Source organism: Phlebotomus papatasi, chromosome 3 (assembly GCF_024763615.1).
Source record: "Phlebotomus papatasi isolate M1 chromosome 3, Ppap_2.1, whole genome shotgun sequence".
NCBI lineage: Eukaryota > Metazoa > Arthropoda > Insecta > Diptera > Psychodidae > Phlebotomus > Phlebotomus papatasi.
Genome location: NC_077224.1, coordinates 37,306,231 through 37,328,886, shown reverse-complemented (window position 1 = coordinate 37,328,886; position 22,656 = coordinate 37,306,231). Strand labels below are relative to the sequence as shown.

The following is a 22,656-nucleotide window of genomic DNA, read 5'->3' as shown; positions in this document are numbered from 1 at the left end:
TCTTACTGTAAAATGTTTTCAAATCGACCGCTTAAAAAATTACTTTACAATAAAAAGTCATCGTTATATTAGTAATCCTTAATTCCGGGATCTTCTTTTTAATAGTAAAAGTTGTAACCTCCTTTTTAATAAGGCTTTAATCTCAAGACAATGAAATGAAGAAAAGACACTTAGGACAGAATCACATTGATAGTAAAATGCTCACGCCGTCACCGTCAAAGCTTCACCGTATTTCGTTAATTTACGCATTTTCATTGCAATTCTTGCGCAAATTCTTAATTAACGTATTACCTTATCTCATACTCGGTGACACTAGGTGAAAATTATATAAGAAAATTGAAGAAATAAAACAAAAATTCGATAAACGGTGAGCAAAAAAAAACTGTAAGAGAAATTAATTGTGCAGTTTTTTCGCTCACCGTTTATCGCATTTTCGTTTTATTTCTTCAATTTTCTTATATTTTTTCACCTAGTGCCACCGAGTTTGGGATAAGGTAATACGGTAATCGAGAATTTGCGGAAGAATTGCAATGAAAATGCGTAAATTCACGAAAAAAATTGGTGAGCATTTTACTGTCAATGTGATTCTGTCCTTAAATTAATTTTTAAATTAGGTTTTCTTCATGTTTCAATAATTTTGTAAATTTCAATAAAATCTTAATTGCATTGACATTGGTTGTTTCAAGAATCACACTACAAATAAGGTGATTAAGCTTAACATAAAATTTCTGCTATTCACTCATCCAAATTCTGGATAAAAAACAGTGCAGGCGATTTTTTGTAAACAATGGACGTTTTACGAGTCATCCTCACTTTTCTCTCTATTTTTGCCATTTTCCCATCGAATATCGCTCTCTCTGGGAATGGAAATGCATCCCAGGAAGAAATTGTGCCAGTTGTGCTGTGGCATGGGATGGTAAGTTGGGTATTTCTCCTTTAAAATCTTTCCTAAAAATCATCATCGATTCAGGGAGATTCCTGCTGCTTCCCCTTCAGTTTGGGCAGCATAAAGAAGTTGATTGAGGAGGAAGTCCCTGGAATTAGTGTGATAAGCCTGAAGATAGGGAAGTCATTGATAGCTGATTACGAAAGTGGTTTCTTTGTGCATCCAGACAAGCAGGTAATTAATTCCTAATTGAATTACAAAGTGACCAGAGGAGAATCAGTGTGTTTACAGGACAGAATTGAGGAGAAAGTGATTGGATTCGGTTGATTTCTTCTGCAGGTTAAAGAAGTGTGTGAATTTATAAGTAATGAACCTCAATTTGACCATGGATACAATGCAATAGGGTTTTCCCAAGGTGGTCAGTTCCTCAGAGCTCTTGCTCAGAGATGCCCTCAACCAAGGATGAAGAATCTTATATCACTGGGTGGGCAGCATCAGGGAATTTTTGGACTGCCTAATTGCCCATCGCTCAGTCGAAAGACTTGCGAATACTTCCGGAAGCTTCTGAATTATGCAGCTTATGAGAAGTATGACTCATTGTATTATTCTCTTGGGAAAGGGATTTAAAGTTATCTTTTTTTTTTGTTGAAGATGGGTTCAGAATCTCTTGGTTCAGGCAACTTATTGGCATGATCCCCTCAATGAGGATACCTATCGTGTTGGCAGTAGTTTTCTGGCTGACATAAATAACGAGAGAGAAATCAATCAGGATTACATTCAAAACTTGAAGTTCCTTGAACGTTTTGTGATGGTAAAATTCCTCAATGATACCATTGTCCAGCCAATTGAGTCTCAGTGGTTTGGATTCTACGCTCCGGGTAGTGATCAGGACGTCCTGCCATTGAGAAAGACCAGACTCTTCAAAGAAGATCGCCTGGGGCTTCGTTCTGTGCCCATGGATTTCCTGGAATGTGAAGGAAATCATCTGCAATTCACCAAAGAATGGTTCATTGAGAATATTATTCCATACCTCAAGTAACGGTTTTTCCATTCAAAATCCTGGATAAAAGAATTCATCGAATCATATGCAAACGATGAGATTTTTGTTTATATTTTCTGAGTCGATGAGTCAGCTGTCAAAATAAATGTTTTTTATTGCCCCAAAAAGACATGTTTTGCACGATTTTGTTAACTTTAAGAGTTTTTTACGTGGCGGAAAATGACTTAAGTAGTGCATAGAACTTCCATGTACCATGAGATACCAATTGAATATGACTAAACCAAAATACATCGTAATTGCCGTTATTTTACTTAGCACAACAATAATTAGTGTTTTTTACAATTACTCCCTTTCCTCGAAACTTGAAGAGATAAGGAGGAACATAGGTAAGTAGCTCATGATTTCAATTAAATCCTATCATAATTTGCTTTCCATATCGCAGCATCTCAATCCAGAAGTAATGATGTTAATGAGAGGACGAGTCAGCTGAGCGGGAGACGTCCGGAAGATACTTATAGCTTCAATGAGAACTTAATTGTGATCTACAACCGAGTCCCAAAGACTGGATCCACATCCTTTGTCAATCTGGCTTATGATCTTTGCAAGAAGAATCACTTCCATGTCCTGCATATCAATATCTCGGGAAACATGCATGTTCTGTCGCTACCAAATCAAATAGATTTTGTCCGGAACATCACAGCTTGGAATCAGATGAAGCCGGCTCTTTATCATGGCCACATGGCATTTCTGGACTTTTCCAAGTAAGTACTACCATAATGAAACTATATGGTACTACCCGTATACTACCCAAAGATCATAAAGGTTTGTAGACGGTTATTTTAGACGTGTCGTAAATAATATGTCGTAGTAAAATATTACAACGTATCCTAGTTTGTTTAAATCTCACAAAAGGATGTCAAAAGTGGAAATTCTGTCTATATTTCCTTGGTCAATAAAATTTTTCTTTAATGTTTCGCTTTTTTCCATGTGATAAGGGATCTTGGGGATCTTTTTAGTGACATTAAAAAAAATGAAGAGAAATATTGTTGGGGGAATTTTGGGAATCGCACAGAAAAAGAAATACTACGATTATCATGCGTATTGGGATAATTGGAAGTACAGTAGACTCTCTCTCAATTGGGCATTTGGGGCGAAATGTCATCCGGTTTATCGATAGATTTGGGCGTCAAAGCCTTTATAAATTCCACAAAAAGCGCTCAATTATAAAGAATCACGATAAAACAGGAAGAACTACAGCGAATTTGAGCAAATTAGCTTCATAATTAAACGCGTGAAAATTGTTAACAAATTTTTTCGACCGATTGAAAAAGAGCCGATTGAGCGAGAGTCTACTGTATTGCGATTTATTGCAATTTCAAGCAAAGTTCCAGAAGAAAGTCGTATTTTACAACGATTACCGTGTGTAATGTGACAAACACGATTATTGTAGTAATATTTTCAACGATTATCCTAGCAAGGAATAAACATTTCTAGACTAAAGTCGAATTCCAAAACGATTATCTTTTGAAATTAGTTGACACACTTTAAAAAAAAAATTACTACGATTATCGTGTGTAATGGTACTAACAAAATTATTGTAATAACATTTCTAACGGTTATCGAAGCAAAGAATACACATTTCCAGACAAAAGTTGAGTTTTACAACGATTATCATGTGTAATTGTATTATCAAGAATATTATAGTTACATTTACAAAGCAAAGAATACACATTTTCCAGCCAAATGCTGCATTGTACAACGATTCTTGTTTAAAATAAGCTGGTGTATCCTTTAAAAAGAAATTACTACGATTATCGTGTGTAATTGTACTAACAAGATTATTGTAATAACATTTCTAGCGGTTATCGAAGCAAAGACTACTCATTTCCAGACTAAAGTTGAGTTTTACAACGATTATCATGTGTAATGGTATTATCAAGAATATCTTAGTTACATTTACAAAGCAGAGAATACACATTTCCAGCCGAAAGCTGAATTGCACAAATTTTTTTTGTTCAAAATTAGCTGGTGTACCCTTTAAAAACAAATTACTACGATTATCGTGTGAAAAGGTACTAACAAAATTATTGTAGTGACATTTCCAAAGCAAAAAATACACATTTCCAGACGAAAGTTCAATTTTACAATTATTGTTTCAAATTAGCTAGTACTTTAATCCATTATCATGTGTAATGGTACTTACTAACACGATTATTGTAGAAACATTTCCAACGATTATTGAAATGAGAAATCCACATTTTCAGATGAAAATTGATTTTTACAACCATTATTGTTTGACATACAGTAGACTGTCTCTCAATTGGGCATTTGGGGTAAAATGTCATCCGGTTTATAGATAGATTTGGTCATCAAAGCCTTTGTAAATTCCACAAAAAGCGCTCAATTATAAAGAAACACGATAAAATAGGAAGAATTACAGCGAATTAGCTTCATAATTAAAAGTTAAAATTGTCAACAAAATTTTTCGCCCGATTGAAAAAGAGTCGATTGAGTGAGAGTCTGCTGTATGATGTAAAACCAAAATTACTACGATTATCATATATGTAATGGACCTAACACAACTAACACTCATATTATAGTAACATTTCCAATCATTATCGAAGCAAAGAATGATTATCCTTTTGAAATAGTTGTCATACACTGTAAAAACCAATTACTACGATTATCGTTTTTAATGAGACTGACATATTTTATTTAGTAAATGTTCAACGATTATAGTGAAAAAAAAAAACACATTTTTAAATGCGAATAAAGTTAAATTTTCCTTCTTAAATTCTCAAAAATACGACTAGCCTACATAAAATGGAAGAATTCAATCGATAACACTATGCCAAAGCGTCCTATGCTTTGTGGAATGCTCGAGCTTATACCTACTATACCTCAATTAACATAATTTATAATTTACCGGTTCTTAACCTATTTAACCCGATTTATAAATCGGACAAAAATTAGTTATCTGTTCAAAACCGGATCATATCGGTTTATAATTGATTGAAACTGGACATGACATTGTCAGATAATTCAAGGTTGAGAAATATGTTCCGTAGAGTCTTTTTGACCTTTGGCTTCGAAAAGCCGTTATCAGGAATGATTTGACGGTATTTTCGTATATGGACGAAATGTCCGCTAGGTGGTCTAGGTAATCTCTAAAATATATCCAGAAAGGGGGGGGGGGCATCATAGTCTTTGCGCAGTTACAGGTTCTCAATCAATTTAGAACGATTCATAAGTCACTCAAAAGTAAGAAGCGAAGGGGTGGTTTGGCTGGGAAAGGAGGGGCAGCTTAATGGTCATAAATTCGACTTCAGGGGGTCCTCCAAAAATTCTGAAATTCTAACTTTAACCCTTTGGCCTTTATGTACACATATTCTCAATGAATTGTATGCGTTTATAAATAAAACCTTGACTGTTATAAATATTACTACTCAAATTCGTTCCTGGGCCGCTTCTAAGCGACCGCGGTGTCTGCTCTCTGGATTTTTGTCACTGTACCTATAAGTTGGATAGCTGAGAGAGTCAGTTTGGTCTAGAACGTCAGAATAGTTACCTTAACCCATTCAGTCAATGTACCAGAAATACTTGAGATAGCATGTTCATATTTTGGGATTAGTTTCCTACAGGTTAATAGATGATTTTTTTGAAAAGAAATAATTTTTATCCATTATGGGGGCGCAGGGAGCCGCCCTTAAACACGCGTCTTAACGGTCACTGAATTTAAATTCTGTTCATTAATTCATTACAAACTCTATTGATTTAGATAAAGTAACTATCCAAGAAAACACATTGGCAACCAGAATTCAAATCAGGAAAGAGGATGAAGGTCAATTTTAACAAATTCGACGGGATGTTGCATTTTCCGTCCGCCATTTTGAGCAATGACCTCACGTGAAGCGAGAAAAGAACAACAAAATGCATTTCCATCTCTGTCGGGCTATTTTTTCCAAGTAATTGAAGGACTAAAGTAACAATCAATCATTTTAGCTTAAGGATCGGACCGGTAGTTTACATCTAGACGTAGTAAGGGCCGTACGGACAGACGGATCGGCAGACGGACAGCGTGACGTTTTCTGCGAAATGGAGATAATTGTTCAGAAAAGTTGTCCCTGGGGCGTGGAAGGACGGAATTTTGGGGGTGGGGGTGAAAAAATCGAGGGATTATACAGTGGTGGAAATAAGTATAATTCCACCCCATTATCCTTATAAAAACTCAACAAAAAAAGAAGTCTCGAAAAAAAGTCATACGTAAATCATAACGTTCTTTCATGCCAACATAAAAAATCGACATTTTGATTTTTTATTCTAAGTATTTTTAGAATCGTAATAGAATTTTGTTTTTTAGATTTTTGTTTAAGGCTGGAAATAAGTATAATACCATTCAATAAACTTAGCACTAGAGTATTTATTTTTGATCAATTTAATGTTAATATCTTTTAATAATTTTATTTTTAACAATAATTAATAAATTAAATTCCATTTTATAAACTTTTACATTAATTAAGGAAAAATTAAAGTTTTGATGGCGATGGATCTTAGGAACTAAGAAAAATGACTAGGTCCTACCAGATAATTGTCAAATTTGTCAATATATGTGCTATACATGCCTCTTAAAGTATTACAAGGGTCAAAAGTCTTCTGTTGTTAGAGGCTAAACGAACTTTTTGCCTCTAACAGTGTTGCTTTTCAGTGGAAAAAAAGATTTTTTCGCCGAAATTTGATTGCAAAACTATTCTTTCTCTTTAGTCTGGTTATGTGCTGATGGTTTTGTATCAAAATCGCGTTCGTAAGTGACCTTGGGTCATCGTCGCATCAAAACTAAAAATTAATACAAAAAAGGCTTTTAACAGTTTGATCAACATGACATGTTTTAAGCTATTTGAGAGTTTTAAAGTTAGTTTTTCAGACAAAAAACAAGCGAAAGAAATATCTATCATTAATTTTTATGCAAAAAATTACTTTGAAACTCTCAAAAATAGCTTAAAACATGTCATGTTGATTAAACTGTTAAAAACCGTTTTTGTATTAATTTTTAGTTTTGATGCGACGATTACCCAAGGCCACTTACGAATGCGATTTTGATACAAAACCATCAGCACATAACCAGACTAAAGAGAAAGAATAGTTTTGCAATCAAATTTCGGCGAAAAAATCTTTTTTTCCACTGAAAAGCAACACTGTTAGAGGCAAAAAGTTCGTTTAGCCTCTAACAACAGAAGACTTTTGACCCTTGTAATACTTTAAGAGGCATGTATAGCACATATATTGACAAATTTGACAATTATCTGGTAGGACCTAGTCATTTTTCTTAGTTCCTAAGATCCATCGCCATCAAAACTTTAATTTTTCCTTTATTTTTGTTATTCAAGCATTTTCCACACGGTATTTGAACAAAAATTAAAGTAAAAGTTTATAAAATGGAATTTAATTTATTAATTATTGTTAAAAATAAAATTATTAAAAGATATTAACCTTAAATTGATGGAAAATAAATACTCTAGTGCTAAATTTATTGAGTGGAATTATACTTATTTCCAGCCTAAAAAACAAAATTCTTTTATAATTTTAAAAATACTTAGAATAAAAAATCAAAATGTCGATTTTTTATTATGGAATGAAGAGAGGTTTTGTGATCTACAGGGTGGCTGAAAAAAAGTACAACAAACTAAAGCGCTATATTATCTTCATTTTTTATTCAACTTTTTTGAAATAAAGAAAAAATGGTAGTAAATACATCAAAATTTTAGAATATTATCGGTTTTGTTCAATACGATCTTATTTTGACTTAATTATGGTCTTAAGTTTGTCGGAAGCGCTATCTCAGTTTGCACGAATGTCAGCCTTCTGAATGTCCTGCTATTCACGAGGAAGGGCTGCCTTCAGCTCATCGACACTTTGTTACTTTTTAGTCTTAACCTTGACCAACAAAATGCCTCCTTTGGAGGAGTCAAACGATCTTGCATCTTAACCCTTTAAGGACGAGAAGGTTAAAAATAGGGGGTAAGAAAAAATCACTTTTTCTGACTTTTTAAAGCAAAACTCAACTTTAGATGACCGTAGGAAAAGTTTCATTTTTGGGTCACCGGTGACCCAATCGTCCTTAAAGGGTTAAAACCGTTGAGGTCATTGTGCTCCCAAAATGAACTGCGAAACATCTTTTTTAGCCAAACCTTGTTCGGTGCGTGATTTCTACGACGTTGTCGAGTCTTGATCGAACTTCCATTACTTCTTACTAAAATTTTTGTTTGTCCACGACTCCAACACTCCTTCCAGGACAATTTCCAGAAACACATTGGCATTCATTTTGACGGTATAGCCTCTAAAAACCTTAGTGGAAAGCGATAATTTGTCTTCAAGGAAGACCAGGCCTTCAAATAAGGTGGTTCTTGACTTCCGGTGGTCATTCAAACGTCTAAATTATCGTATGATCTTTCCTTCAGATAGACATAATCATTTTGTTTCCACATTTATTGCTAAATTGAAAATTTTTCTTCTAAGAAAAAATGACATTCTGGAACTGACCATGAACGTGCAAGCGAATTCACTCCTTCGTCGATCGAGCATAACTTCTTTATGAGGATCGACGATGTCTCTTAATTTTCAGAATTTTTAAGGCAACATATAGAGGTCCTTTAACAATATTTATTTCATAGTTATTTGCGATCTATGTGTCTCAGAGATCGTTTGTTTGCAGATGTGACGCAGATTTTGTTCAATTTGCTTCTTCACTTTAAGAACGATGACTAGCAATGAAGCAATTTTTTATAGACCTCCACCAAAGCATTTTAAAATGTTATTCGTATCCCTGTACCAAGTTATGTTTCGAAAAATGGAAAGTTTAGTTACATTCAGGGTTTTGAAGAGCCCTAACGATAGTGACTTCCGCATTTCCTGCAAAAAAATAGCGACGTTAAATTGTCACATTTGTGTTCCATTACGATTTAAAAAAAGTTTTACAAAATATTATCGAAAATGCTTTTGTAGGCCTTCAGCCAATAAAATGAACTAGGGTAAAGTGACATAATTTGGAATTAGTGTTACAAGTTGGACAATTCGTCGGTACAAGTTGGACATGGCTTTTTTCTTGATAAATACAGTACAAAATTTGTTTTTAAACACAAGGAACCAAATTATAAAACTAAAGCATTAAAAATATACAAATAAAAATGAAGTACTAAATTTATTAAGACAAAAAGCCCTGTCCAAATTGTACCAATGTCCAACTTGCACCACTTTACCCTACGACAATGCAAAATATGAAACCGCTGTCACTAGCGGTTTGACAGCTATGCGCCCTGGAAAGTTGTTGCTTTTTTTTCAGCCACCCTGTACGTCCCGTCAAATAATATCTGCAGATATCTTTAAGATTTCTGTAGAGAAAATCTACACCTCTACAGAATATCTGCAGATAATTCTGTAGATATTCTTACGAATTTTATTTGGGCTTGGGACAAAATTCGTCAGAATATTTCGGCAGATTTTCTGACGAATTTCTGTAGATATTCTGCCGATTTTCTGTAGATTTTTTCTACATTCCAGACTTTCCAGACAAGATGTGTCAGAAGAGATGGAAAAATTTTTCACTGAAGTTTGCAAAATTCAATAGAGTTATTTTTTGTGATATCACGGTGTTTATATAAAATAAAGAATTCTGCGACGCCGTGTTACAAGTAGAGAAAAGTGAAGTGAAAACTTTAAGCAGAGTATCGACCTAAATTTCGTGTTTTTGTATCATTCCATGGGCGATTTTTAAAAAATTAGTATTTTTGCTCGCATCTTTTTACTTATTTAAAATGTTTAATCGGTAATGCTTGTTAAGCAGAACATACCATTTTCTTTATAACTCCTACAGTTTCTATATAAATCAACAATATTTTTGTGAAGTAATGGACACTATGCCGATTTTCTCGGCAGAAATTCTACCGAAAATCTGTAGATTTTCTGCAGAAATTCTGCCGAAAATCTACAGATTTTCTAGCAGAAATTCAGCAGAAAATCTACAGATTTTCTCTGAATACACTGGAATATACCGTTAAAATTCAAAAAACCTCAGAGTAAAATCGGCAGGTAGAATAATGATTTGACGGGGTGTGACTTTTTTCGAGACTTCTTTTTTTTGTTGAGTTTTTATAAGGATAATAGGGTGGAATTATACTTATTTCCACCACTCACTTTACAGCCCCTTTTTGTACTAAAAAATTGTACAGGGACATGAATTTATGATTAAATAAATAATACTGCTCTATTTGTGGAGTTAGAGCAGTATAATTAATGTGCGCTGGTCATTAATCCTTACAACTATAAAACGATTTTAAATAGAAAATGTTTCTTGAACATAACAGAGAAGAAGGCATGGGATTTCCAAGTTATAGAAATATCAATGTTTATCTTGCAGATTCGGAATGCCTACCAAACCTTTGTACATTAACTTAATCCGGAAGCCTCTGGACAGGCTTGTGTCATATTACTATTTCCTGCGTTTCGGAGACAATTACCGACCCAATTTGGTGCGTCGGAAAGCCGGAGATAAGATGACATTCGATGAGTGTGTAGATCAGCAGCAGGCAGATTGCGATCCCAAGCTCATGTGGCTGCAGATTCCCTTCTTCTGTGGCCATGCAGCTGAGTGCTGGGAGCCTGGGAGTTCTTGGGCTCTGGCTCAGGCTAAACGCAATCTAGTGTATGAATATGCACTTGTTGGGCTGACTGAAGAGATGGAGGATTTCATTTCACTGCTGGAAGCTGCTCTGCCGCGCCTGTTTACAGGATTCCTCAATCACTACACCAATTCGAATAGAAGTCATCTGAGGATAACCACGTCCAAAATTGAACCCAATAAAGATACAGTGGACAAGATTCAAGAGAGTGAAGTGTGGAAGATGGAGAATGAACTGTATGAGTTTGCAGCTCAACAGTTCTATTACATGAAGAAGAAAATGACTCTTCCCGGAAAAAATATCCTCCAGAGTTATATGTATGAGAAAATAAGACCCAAATAAAAAAAAAGAATTTAGATAAGCATTGTATTTTCTGGTTTTTCTCAATTTTCTCACATTAATTTGCATTTTTGGCGTATCATCTGTCCAGGCAAAAAAAGTTCCGGAAGTGATTGTTCTAACTGGATCTTTCTCGCTTCTGCCACTAATTGATCAGTCGGAAATGCATAAGAGATCAGCTATTTTCTCCGCACCCACAGCAAATACGTTCACGTAGATCTGATTAAGATTTTACGTTTGATACTCTTTATATTCTTTATGAGTTTCTGCCAACTCTCATATCACTGTTTGAAGAACAAAATACTGCATAATTAACAGTTTTTTTTCTCGGGAAATGCATCGTGATATTCATGCATAAGATTGCTTTCGGAATCAGTAATAAAAATAGTAAAACATATTGTTTTTTTGTAAGACGTCACGGAGATGAGCTTTGCATTATTTATTCTTCTCTATTTTTAAAAATGTTTAAAATTAAAAATGTTTTCATAATATTAAGCATATTGGGCATGATATTAAGATTTTGTATCAGGATTAAATTTCCTTTGAATTGCTAACACTATAAAATTAATAAAAGAGAGAAAAATGTGACTTGTGGAATGCCTAAAAATCGAAAGGACTTTAATATTTCGATGTTTTTTCTACTTTGGTCTTTGTTATTTTCACTGATAACATGAATGCCCTTCAAAGCTACAAAGATATCAAAAAATAAAATAAATATTTAAAATAAAAAAAAGATCAAAAGCGGTGTTTTCGTTCCTGGATCGTGATCTGATCCTGAGTACCAAACGATGCCTTTATATTAGGGATTTATTTTTCTTAAAGGATGTTTTTCCGGTGACTATCGGTGTTAGCTGGTATTTCTGTGTGCAATAAAAAAATTAAACACACAATTTACAAATTTTAAGCGTTCCATAATGAGTTGCAGGGTTTTCATTAAAGGGAAACTAAGGCGTCGCGTCTTAAGGCCATGTCCTTAATTAGGCGACCAAAAGTGAGCTGTTTTTTACGAATTTTTTTGAAAACAATGAAATGAATAGTCTTGAAAATTATGGTATTATGTTTATACGTATTTAAGGTACTTGCTTAAAATTTTTTTTCAGAAAAAATATCACAAAAAATAGACAAAATAGCGGACTAATGAGTAGTTTAGACAAGCACCTCGATACGATCATTAAAGCGGTCAAAGCAGTCCCTAATTGGGGGGAAATGTAGGGGAGACTGGGGCAAAAAGTCACAAATCGAAAAATGCAAAATTCAATATCTTCCAAGGTAAAAAAGATAGCGGCTCAATTTTTTTCTATAGATAGCCCCCATAGACCTTCTTCAATGTCGTAAGTTTTTTAGAATTCGAACAAGGAATTTAGAAAATAAAAAATATCGAAATTTTTAGTCCTATTTTTGAAATATTTTCCTTGCAGAAGATAACAGTTATTACCTACTTATTTTCCAAAATTGATGCATTGGTGAATATTTTCTAAATAATTTGGATTTTTTGAATACGAATCCGCTATCTATTTTAGAATTTCACAAAAGTTCTTTTCTCTAGAAATCCTTTTATTAAAAACGACCACTTGGGGTAAAAAGTAACAAAAGGTGTAGAGTAAAAAGTAACAAAAAAGCGAAGCAATTTCTAATGTCTCACAACGATAAGAAACGTCATTATCATGTCTCACCGCTTGTTGTTTGCATTGGTCAAACGATATGTAGTCTTTTGTGTGTGTGTTTTTTTTTCTAAAATAGCTTAAAAAGTGCTTTTCTCGTTTTCTCACTTTTCTCGCAGAGAAAACGGTGTTTTACAAAGGTGTAGATGAATAAATTTTCTATGAAAATATGTCCTTTTAGATATTTTTTCAAATTTACGGAAGCCCGTAATGAAGCGAATTAAAATATGATAATACCCCATGCCTGGTACTATTTGCCCCAGCATTTTTGAGAGTAGTCACAAAATTACATTTTAGAAATTGGCTCGATAAACGTATTTCCTTACAAAATAGAGAAAAATTACTTTCACAAAGTTGTAGAGCGGTAAATTTCCTATAAAACTGCGCTAATTAGAAATTTTTGAAGCGCTCGAGTAGCTTGTAAAAAAAATAAAATATCCGTTTTGTGACTCTTTGCCCCAGTCTCCCCTACAGCTCGTAATTCTTATCTGAAAAATACAATCTAAATCTAAAAGAATTTTCAACTTTTATGGTATTTTATGGTAAAACTAAAAAATCGTGAAATCAGATTTTTTTTCCTTTTTTGTAATATGCATTTTTGGTTAAAATTTTAACTTTAACATTCTGTAAAATATAGAAAAATTGCTTTACAAGAATTCTTTGTGGGGGTGTTCCATCTCACCCGCACTTTTTTCGAGTGCCTCAAAATGCAACTTTTTTTTAATTCCAATTTTTTGAAGTGACTATTTTCATCTAGGCATTTCTAATATTGATATCTTAAATTTAGAATCTTCAAATGATACACCAGTGAGATTTGTCTTTGCCTCGCATTCAAAACTCATCCGCAATATTGAATATAAAAAAGGTGTTCCATCTCTCCTCGAATGACTATATATCTAATAAAATGCAAGTAATATGAGATTTTTATATTAATCTCATCATCATCATCATTTGTAGCGCTACAGTCCGTCTAGGACCTTGGCTTCATTCACAACCTGTCTCCATTTTAATCTGTCCTCAGCCAACCTTTTCCAATTTCTTACATTTAATTTTCTCAAATTTCCCTCTATTTGATCCAACCATCTCATTCTGGGTCGACCTTTAGCACGTTTTCCTGCTGGTTCCCCTTGAAATGCTCGCTTAGCTGGCGTACCCTTTTCCATTCTCACAACGTGTCCAGCCGATTGTATTTGTGTGGCCTTGACGTGTGCACCTAGACTCGCATCCTTGTATAGCCGTTTGAGCTCATCGTTCCTACGGATTCGCCAATTTCCAGCCGTTTCCTCTACTGGACCAAAAATCCTCCTAAGAATTTTTCTTTCAAAAGAGGCAAGTTTATTTTCATCAGCTTTTGTGATTGTCCAGGATTCACACGAGTAAGTTACCACTGGCCGCACAAGTGTCTTGTAGAGCTTTAATTTGGTGTGGATCGAGAGGGACCGAGACTTGAATAAATGTAGTAAAGCATAAAACGCCCGATTTCCTTGGTTTATTCTTGAGGCAATTTCTGTGCTTACTACATTCTTGGAGTTGACATTGGAACCAAGATACTTAAAACTATCCACCCATTCGAAGGTTTTCTCTCCACATGAAATGTTTCCACTGTGAGTTGCATCGCTTTTCGATACCATCATATATTTTGTTTTTGATTCGTTTGTTGCGAGTCCCATATGCGATGCTGCTTCCTCGAGTTCTTGATATCTATGCTGTATATCAGTCACTCTTCGGCCAATCAGAACCAGATCGTCGGCATATGCCAAAATTTGGGAGGATCTATTAAATATGGAGCCATTGGGGCTGATGGTTACTTGTCTGATAATTGCCTCCAGTGCAAAATTAAACAGTAAAGGCGATATCTGGTCCCCTTGTCTCAGTCCAGAGCTAATGGAAAAGCTGTCCGATTGCTTGTTATTTATACGGACACAGCTTTCATTACCCAGTACTGAAAGTCTTGCCATTCTGACAAGCTTATTAGGAACGCCGAAAGATACCATGGCGTCCCATAGCCGATCGCGTTTTATGCTATCATATGCCTGTTGGAAGTCAACAAACAAGTGATGTGTAGTGATGGATTGCTCTGTGCATTTTTCCAGAATCTGGCGCAATGCAAAAATCTGGTCAGTTGTAGATCTTCCCGGTCGAAATCCTGCCTGATATGAACCAATTATCTTTTCTGCCCATGGGAGCAGTCTACTATACGTAACGTTGGAGAGTACCTTATATCCAGTACACAACAGAGAGATACCGCGATAATTCTCGCAATTTAATCTATCACCTTTCTTAAATATTGGGCATATTATGGCTTTTCTCCATTCAATGGGTAGTGTTTCCTGTCTCCAAATCTCGATGATCAAATCATGGAATGCTTTATGTAGCTCATCTCCTCCTTCTTTAATAAGTTCGGCCGCTATACCGTCCTCACCTGGAGCCCGATTGCGTCCTAGCTTTTTGATAGCTATCACAACTTCTTCAAAATTTGGCTCCTCTATTTCTTCTTCTCGGCTCTCTGTTAGGTGATCTCGAGTGTCATTTGAGTCTTCATGACGGTTTAATAGTTCCCCGAAGTGGTCAGCCCATCTCTTGAGACATTCGTCCGGTTGAGTTAAAACTTTTCCACTCAGATCCTTGCAGACAAATGATCTAGGTTGAAACTCTTTCCTTTGGAAATTGACTTGCTTGTAAAATGTTCGGACTGCGGATCTATCTCCCGCCAAAACTTCAATTTCCTCGATGTCGTTCTTTTGTTTCTCTCTTTTCTTTCTTCTGAGAAGTTTTCTTGCCGTTTTTCTTTGTTCCATGAACTTTTGCTCATTACTTCGCGTTTTGCGTTGAAGAGTCTTGAGTCTAGCTTCGTTTCTTCTTTGGATTGCTAATTTGCATTCTTCATCATACCAATCGTTTCTTTTCTTCTTCGGAACCTTATCCAAAGTTGAATCAGCGGCATCTGTGAGCACAGCTCTTATGTTCTGCCACTTTTCTTCAACTCCACCGCCATAGTATTGTCCAGAGATCTTTTTCTCTATCTCGTTTCTGAATGCTTCTTGGCAATTTTTGCTTTTGAGACCTTCCGTGTGCCATCGTATACGTGTCGTCCCAGAAACTTCCTCGTGCAAGGATAAACGCATTCTATACTTCACCCTCACCAGGAAGTGGTCGGAGTCTACATCAGCCCCTCTGCACGCCTTGACATCTAACACCTCCGAGGAGTGTCTCACATCACAGAGGACATGGTCAATTTGATTTATTGTGTTTCCGTCGGGTGATCTCCATGTGCCTAAATGGATTTGTTTGTGAGGAAAGAACGTCGATGATACAATCATTCCTCTAGCTGTCGCAAAATCAACAAGCCGCAAACCATTATCATTTGATTCCTCATGCAGACTATGGGTCCCAATAGTCGGCTTCAGCAAAGCTTCTCTTCCTACTTTTGCATTGAAATCACCTAGAATGACCTTAGCGTCATACTTTGGGCTTTTGTCGAACTCTTCCTCTAATAAAGCATAGAACTCCTCTTTGATCTCATCATCTTTATCTAAGGTGGGCGCATGCACACTGAACATCGTCACATTATGGAATCTCCCTTTTAGTCTTATCATGCAGATCCTCTCTGATACAGGTCGAAATTCTATTATTGAGCTTACTAATTTTTTATGTATTAGAAAGCCTGTTCCGAACTCATGTCTGTTGTTAGAGCTTCCACAGTAATATAGACCATGCCCATTAATTGTGCTGCGTTGCCCTTCATCCGGCCACCTAATTTCTTGTAAAGCAAGAATAGAGATTTTGTATTTCTCAAATTCACCTACTAGCGTTCTTAACGCTCCCGCTCTAAACAAGCTGCAAACATTCCACGATGCAAAATTCAAATCATTATTCCTTTTTCGTTTGCCGTGTTGTTTCCGAGAATCCAGACCGATCCGAGGCATTTGTGAATGTTTCGTAACAAGAGCTTTTTCCGGAGACAGGTTGTTAGCCTGTCGTCCAACCTCCTCTAGGAGGATTAGAGCACTCATGGATTTAGAATAACCCAGGGGCCGTCGCGAGGAGACACCATGAGCACTTGGCAGGTTACCAAACCAGTTGCAACAATGCTGAGCAAAGCCTACCCTGTTGGCCCTTACCCTGACCCCCTTTATATTAATCTACCTTTTCTTATAAGAATAGGTGATCAAATTTTATATCTTAAATGTTAAAAAAAAATAGGGTGTCAATAGGTCTTGCCCCGATTTCTTAAAGTGTTAATAGGGATTCCTTCGACCCTTCTTAGTTTTTTAGGGGTCACGCCACATTCATTCATTCATTCATTTTCAATCGCTTCTCCCTATCAGGCTCGCGGGAAATCCCACTTTTGAAAAAAAAAGAAATGTCTCGTTAAAAATTTGTGGAACACCAAAATTGTCTTATTGGTGCACAGTGCCTGTAGAAAGGACTTACCTTAGTCATTGTAATTTGTCGTAGAACGTAGAACCTTAAGGATCTCGTTTATCAAAAACCAATTCAAACTTTCCTAGATAGATAGATTTAAATTGGGGGCAGTAGGCGGCGTCCATCCTCCTCATGCTGCTTCAGCTCCACTCCCGACTTCATCCTCAGCTAAGCCGCTCGTGTCCACGCCAACCCGTCCGCTGCATCCAGGCCTCCGATTGGGCCCCTTATGCATCCCCATGTTAATCCCTAAATTAAGGGTGTTGTGAATTGAGCCAGCCAGTCTTACGGATAAATTCCATTAGACTGGCCGGTTTCAATTTTGGGAGGTCATTCCAGTCGAGCACCGCTTTTCCAAGTAGCGCTCGTCTGGTGTTGTAAAGGCTGGGGCAGTCACATACATAATGTAAGACCGTTTCCTCAGCGTTGTCACAACCTCTACAGATTGGATTACAGTCAACACCCAATCTGTTGAGGTGTTTGTTTAGACAGTGTCCAGTGAGAAGATCAGCAAACTGCCGCGCTTTGCAGCGGTTACTGCTCACCAGGTACTCTGTCCTTTTCCTGTCCACAAGTGGCATGAACAGTCTGGACACGCGACAATTACTTGTAGCCGTCCAGACCGATTGGTGTTGTGAAAGTAAATCCTCCCCAATGATGGTTTTCTTCATTTGGGGAGACACTCCCACGGCAGGCTCAGGACCGATGAATTCGGTCTTCGCTCCTGCCACTGCGAGGCGGTCGGCCTCTTCATTACCCGCAATACCACAGTGCCCAGGTACCCAATGTAGACCGATCTCACAGTTAAGTGAGACCGTTTCTAACATTTTCCGGCACTCGAGCACCAGCGAAGAGCGGGATTTGTTTTCCGATATAGAGAGCAAAGCAGCTCTGCTATCAGAAAATATGTTAATTTTCCTGCCAGAAACCCCAGATTCAGTCAGAGTCTGAACCCCAATTAGGATTGCTGTGACCTCGGCCTGGAATACAGAAGTATACCGGCCAAGTGGCACTGACCCACCAATTCCGAGTTCCGGACAGTGGTACCCGGCTCCAGAGGAGCCGTCCAACCGTGAGCCGTCTGTGAAGAGTGCAACCGCACCGGGTTCATTGATGACCCCTTCCCGGTCTCTCCACTCAGCTCTCGTGTTTAGCACAGTTTTAAAATTCTTTTGAGGAAGTCTATCCACAAGGTGGAAATCGTCCCTCATTAGAAGGTCAGGGTGCCTTTTAACCATTGCGTCCATGATTTTAACATGTCCCGCTGGGTGGCACCCGACCTTCCATGTTCCTGCAGAACGCAGTCTTACTGCTGCCTTACCCGCCTCAGCTTTTATATAAAGCGGAAGCGGAGGCAAGCTCAACAAGACCTCCAGCGCCGCGGTGGGGGCTGTCCGAATGGATCCTGTGATTGCAATACAAGCTAATCTCTGAAGCCGCTGTAGCGCCAGTGCCGAATTTTTATATTCGACTCTTGGCCACCATACTACAGCTCCATATGAGATTAGTGGTCTGACTATGGCTTGATACATCCATAGTGTGATTTTCGGCGACAGACCCCAAGATCTGCCGAGTAAACGTCGACATGAGAAAAACGATCTAGTGGCCGATGTGATACGGTCTTCCAGATGCTTCTTCCATGTGAGTCTTTGATCAAATAAAATACCAAGGTATTTTACTTCTTTCTGCAGGGTAAGTTCTTTCCCAAAGAATTTGGGTGCCCTATACCCCTCCAGCTTGTACTTCTTCGTGAAGGCGATGAGAGCAGTCTTTTTGGGATTAACCTTAAGACCGCGGGAATAACACCAGCCTTCAACGATGCTTAATGCCCTCTGCATAAGATCACACAGTGTAGATAGAAATTTCCCCCGTATGACAATGCAGACATCATCAGCGTAACCTTGTGTATAAAAGTTCGCTGAGTTAAGTTGCACTAGCAAGCTATCAACCACCATGGACCATAGAAGGGGAGACAGTACACCTCCCTGAGGGCAGCCGCTACTCACAGCTGCCGACAGTTGTGCGCCGTGTACCTCCGCTTCCACAATGCGGTTTCCAACTAAACTAGTGGTAAATTTTTCTAGGGTTTGACCTAGTTTAAACTCTCTCATCGCTCGTGCCAGAACCGTAGAGTTGACCTTATCGAAAGCTCCCTCAATGTCCAGGAAAGCAACGAGAGCAATTTCTTTGTCGCTAAGCGATTTTTCGATACGGCTTACCAATTGATGGAGAGCCGATTCTGTTGACTTTCCTCTTTGATAGGCATGTTGCATAGGACTTAACGGATTCTTCACAAGAATCCGACTCCTAATATACCTATCACAGAGTTTCTCCAGGGTTTTTAGCAAGAACGATGTCAGACTAATAGGTCTGAAGGACTTAGGGTCCTCGTAATTGCTTTTACCTGGTTTTGGAATAAATACTACTCGCGCTCGCCTCCAAGTATGCGGTACATACCCGATGGCAAGACACGCCCTAAAAAGGTTTACAAGCGACACGGTAATGGTCTCCGCAGCCTGCTGGAGCAAAGCCGGAAAAATACCATCCGTACCTGCTGTCTTGTATGGTGAAAAGCTGCTGATTGCCCATGTGACACTTTCAGATGTGACAATCTCTGAAGCCTTTCCCCAATCACGTTGGTTCCCCGAATATAGCTCAGGTCGTATAGGTGCACTTTCCGTACTATCAATCTGACAGTTCGGAAAGTGTGTTTCAAGCAACAGACGCGTGACTTGATCCGCAGAATCTGTGTGGATTCCGCTGGGTGCTCTCAACACGCCTAGCCGTTCTGAGGGATCCTTGGATAGAAGCTTCTTAATCCTGGCCGCTTCTTTCACAGCCATGATTTGTCCACAAAATTCTCTCCAATTCTCCCTTTTCCATTTTCTCAATGCTTTTTTGTATTCCCTTTTACGAGCGGCCGCTTCTTCCCAGTCGCGATCCAGCATCGTATTTTGGGCTCTGTTAACAGATTTTCTTGTTCTCTGTTTTAATAGGCAGAGTTCCCTAGGCAAAGGTTTGCCTTTATTGTTATTTAAATTTGTTGAGAGTGGACAGGCCTTTTCGTACGCCGAGAGCAAAGCCGAATTCAGTTTTTCAACCGAGTCTTCAATGCTTACAGCGTCCCTAGGCAATTGCCCATCTCCTCGCCAGTCCTCAGAAAGGGACTGATTAAATACTAACCAGTTCGTTTTCCGAGGATTGCGGAATGATTTCGGACTGTTGGTCGGGGCCGAAATGTCGAAATAAATCCTCTTATGATCAGACATAGTCAGACAATCCGACACGTGCCAACCAGTAGTTAGCTCAGCCGCGAGTCTCGTACCGAGTGTAATGTCAATGACCTCTTTCCTACGTCTGTCGACATAAGTGGGATTGTCACCAACATTTATAATTTCGAGTTGATTCGTGCAGATAAATCCCAAGAGAGACTCCCCACGTGCATTGACGCCAGTGCTACCCCATGCTATGTGATGAGCATTAGCATCAGCCCCCACGAGAAGCTCCCATGAGTTCCTCTCACACGCCGCAACCAGATCCGCTAACTCCCGAGACGGAGGCGGGTCAGTTGCGTCGTATGGCAAATAGGCCGAGGCTAAGACCAGCTCCCGTCTTCCATGAGCAGTCTCTACCTCTACCTTCACTGCCACTAGGTCTCCAGTGGAGAATTGAGAAAGGAACATAGCATTGATGTCTTTAGAGACATAAACGCATGCCCTGACCTTATTATTCCCACGGCTGCTGAAATACAGACTGCCGCGCCTAATGTCAACCCCTTTAACCTTATTACGAACCGTCCAGGGTTCTTGGAACAGTCCGATACAAGCTTGCACCACCGCCAGCTTCTCATCCATGCATGACATGGCTGCGCGGCAGTGGTGCAAATTAGCTTGAATGCAGCTTATTTTATTCCTAACTGTGACAGCTGCACCATTCACAGTAGGTGTAGATGGGGAATTAATTTGACCACCGCTGGGATATTCCCCATTTATCCCGACGGTGGGTTCCTCAGAATTATTTAAGCCCCTGCCTTGCGGCGCTGAGTTCTGGGAGCTATTATTATTTAAATTGGCCATAAAGCCCAAAAATTCCTGTTTGGTATACTCACTGCGAATTTCACCGTCGTTAGTTTGCCGCCCCCCGAGATGCCTCATGTTTCAAACGTGTTTCATGCACCATCAATGTTTCACGGGTGTCTTGGGTGGTGGGAAGAAAAACCCCGAGAGGCATGCAATTGGGTGCGGGCCGAAGTCTCTACCAGAGGCAGAGTATCAGCCAACACACTCTCAAACCAACGGCACAATTCAATCCACCACACATTTTTCACTCTTCACTCTGCTTTGGCGAAAGAGGAATTTCACGATTTTACGCACATGAAACATTCGCGAGGGCAAGCAATCGCTCACCAAAGGTGCGCCGCGATAATGCAAGTGCACTCACACACAGCTCTCACCTGAAGCTCGCGAAAAACCAACGACAATTCACAAATTTTCACAGAGAGCACATTTTCACGTCTCACTTGAGCAACTCCCAAAACAGGTTCCCAAACTTTCCTAACTAAAAAGTGCAAGTTACATGTCCAACTTCCTCATAGACACCAAATCAATTTCCACCTTATGAATAATTTAATATTTGGGTTTTGAATTGAAATGTTGATGAATGATTGAAAAAATAAATTTTAAATCACTTACAGATATTGAATTGAAATTAGTTCAAAAGTTCAAACACGTTTTAAAAAAGTCAATGCCATATATCATATTATTCTTTAAAACTTAGGGCAGAATCACATTGACAGTAAAATGCTCACTGTCACCGTCAAAGCCCTCACCGTATTTCGTTAATTTACGCATTTTCATTGCAATTCTTACGCAAATTCTCAATTACCGTATTGCCTTATCTCATACTCGGTGGCCCTAGGTGAAAATAGTATAAGAAAATTGAATAAATAAAGCGAAAATGCGATAAACGGTGAGCAATAAAACTGTACGAAAAACTGTAGCAAAAAACCCTACAGTTTTTTGTTTTGCTTACCGCTTATCGCATTTTCGCTTTATTTATTCAATTTTCTTATACTATTTTCACCTAGTGCCACCGAGTATGAGACAAGGTAATATCGTAATGGAAAATTTGCGTAAGAATTGCAATGAAAATGCGTAAATCAACGAAATACGGTGAGGGCTTTGACGGTGACGGTGAGCATTTTACTGTCAATGTGATTCTGCCCTTAATTGTCATGATTAAACGTGGAATTCTTGGAACTGTTTTATATTTCTTTTGATCACATTGAAAATTTTCTGCAAAAGAGTTATTGATACATGGACTTTGCCACAACAATCGGCAGATTGACCCTCATGTGTCAGGTTGGTCTTTGAGAATATTAAGCCCGTGAAATTTGACGTTAAAGGATCAGCTCAATATATTAAACATCGAGGATTTAAGATCAGGAATTAGAGGTTCTTTGCATAAATTTGTTTTAGTGGAAATTTTCGCAAGGATGCTCCGTCCGGACGTGGCAACTCAAATTGTGTAGTTTCAACCCAAAGATAAAAGAAAACTCATGATAAATTTGTTTTACTTGATCTCCTGCTTGACCTTTAGCAAAATTTTACGGTCTAAATATTCTTGAGGAGCAATCTGAATCTCTTTCGGCCTTTAGCTAATTATTTTTTGTTC

General features: G+C 38.0%; 2 protein-coding genes across 2 annotated transcripts; both read left to right on the top strand.

Annotated features, from left to right (window-relative positions):
• The first annotated feature begins 741 nt into the window (after positions 1–741).
• LOC129805559 (palmitoyl-protein thioesterase 1) lies at positions 742–2,053 on the top strand. The gene is made up of 4 exons (XM_055853553.1): positions 742–916; positions 971–1,120; positions 1,226–1,473; positions 1,538–2,053. The coding sequence occupies exons 1-4, from the start codon at positions 788–790 to the stop codon at positions 1,923–1,925; spliced, it is 915 nt and encodes a 304-aa protein (XP_055709528.1). The 5' UTR covers positions 742–787; the 3' UTR covers positions 1,926–2,053.
• LOC129805557 (heparin sulfate O-sulfotransferase) lies at positions 1,952–10,927 on the top strand. The gene is made up of 3 exons (XM_055853549.1): positions 1,952–2,272; positions 2,329–2,647; positions 10,297–10,927. The coding sequence occupies exons 1-3, from the start codon at positions 2,140–2,142 to the stop codon at positions 10,898–10,900; spliced, it is 1,056 nt and encodes a 351-aa protein (XP_055709524.1). The 5' UTR covers positions 1,952–2,139; the 3' UTR covers positions 10,901–10,927.
• Positions 10,928–22,656: the final 11,729 nt, after the last annotated feature.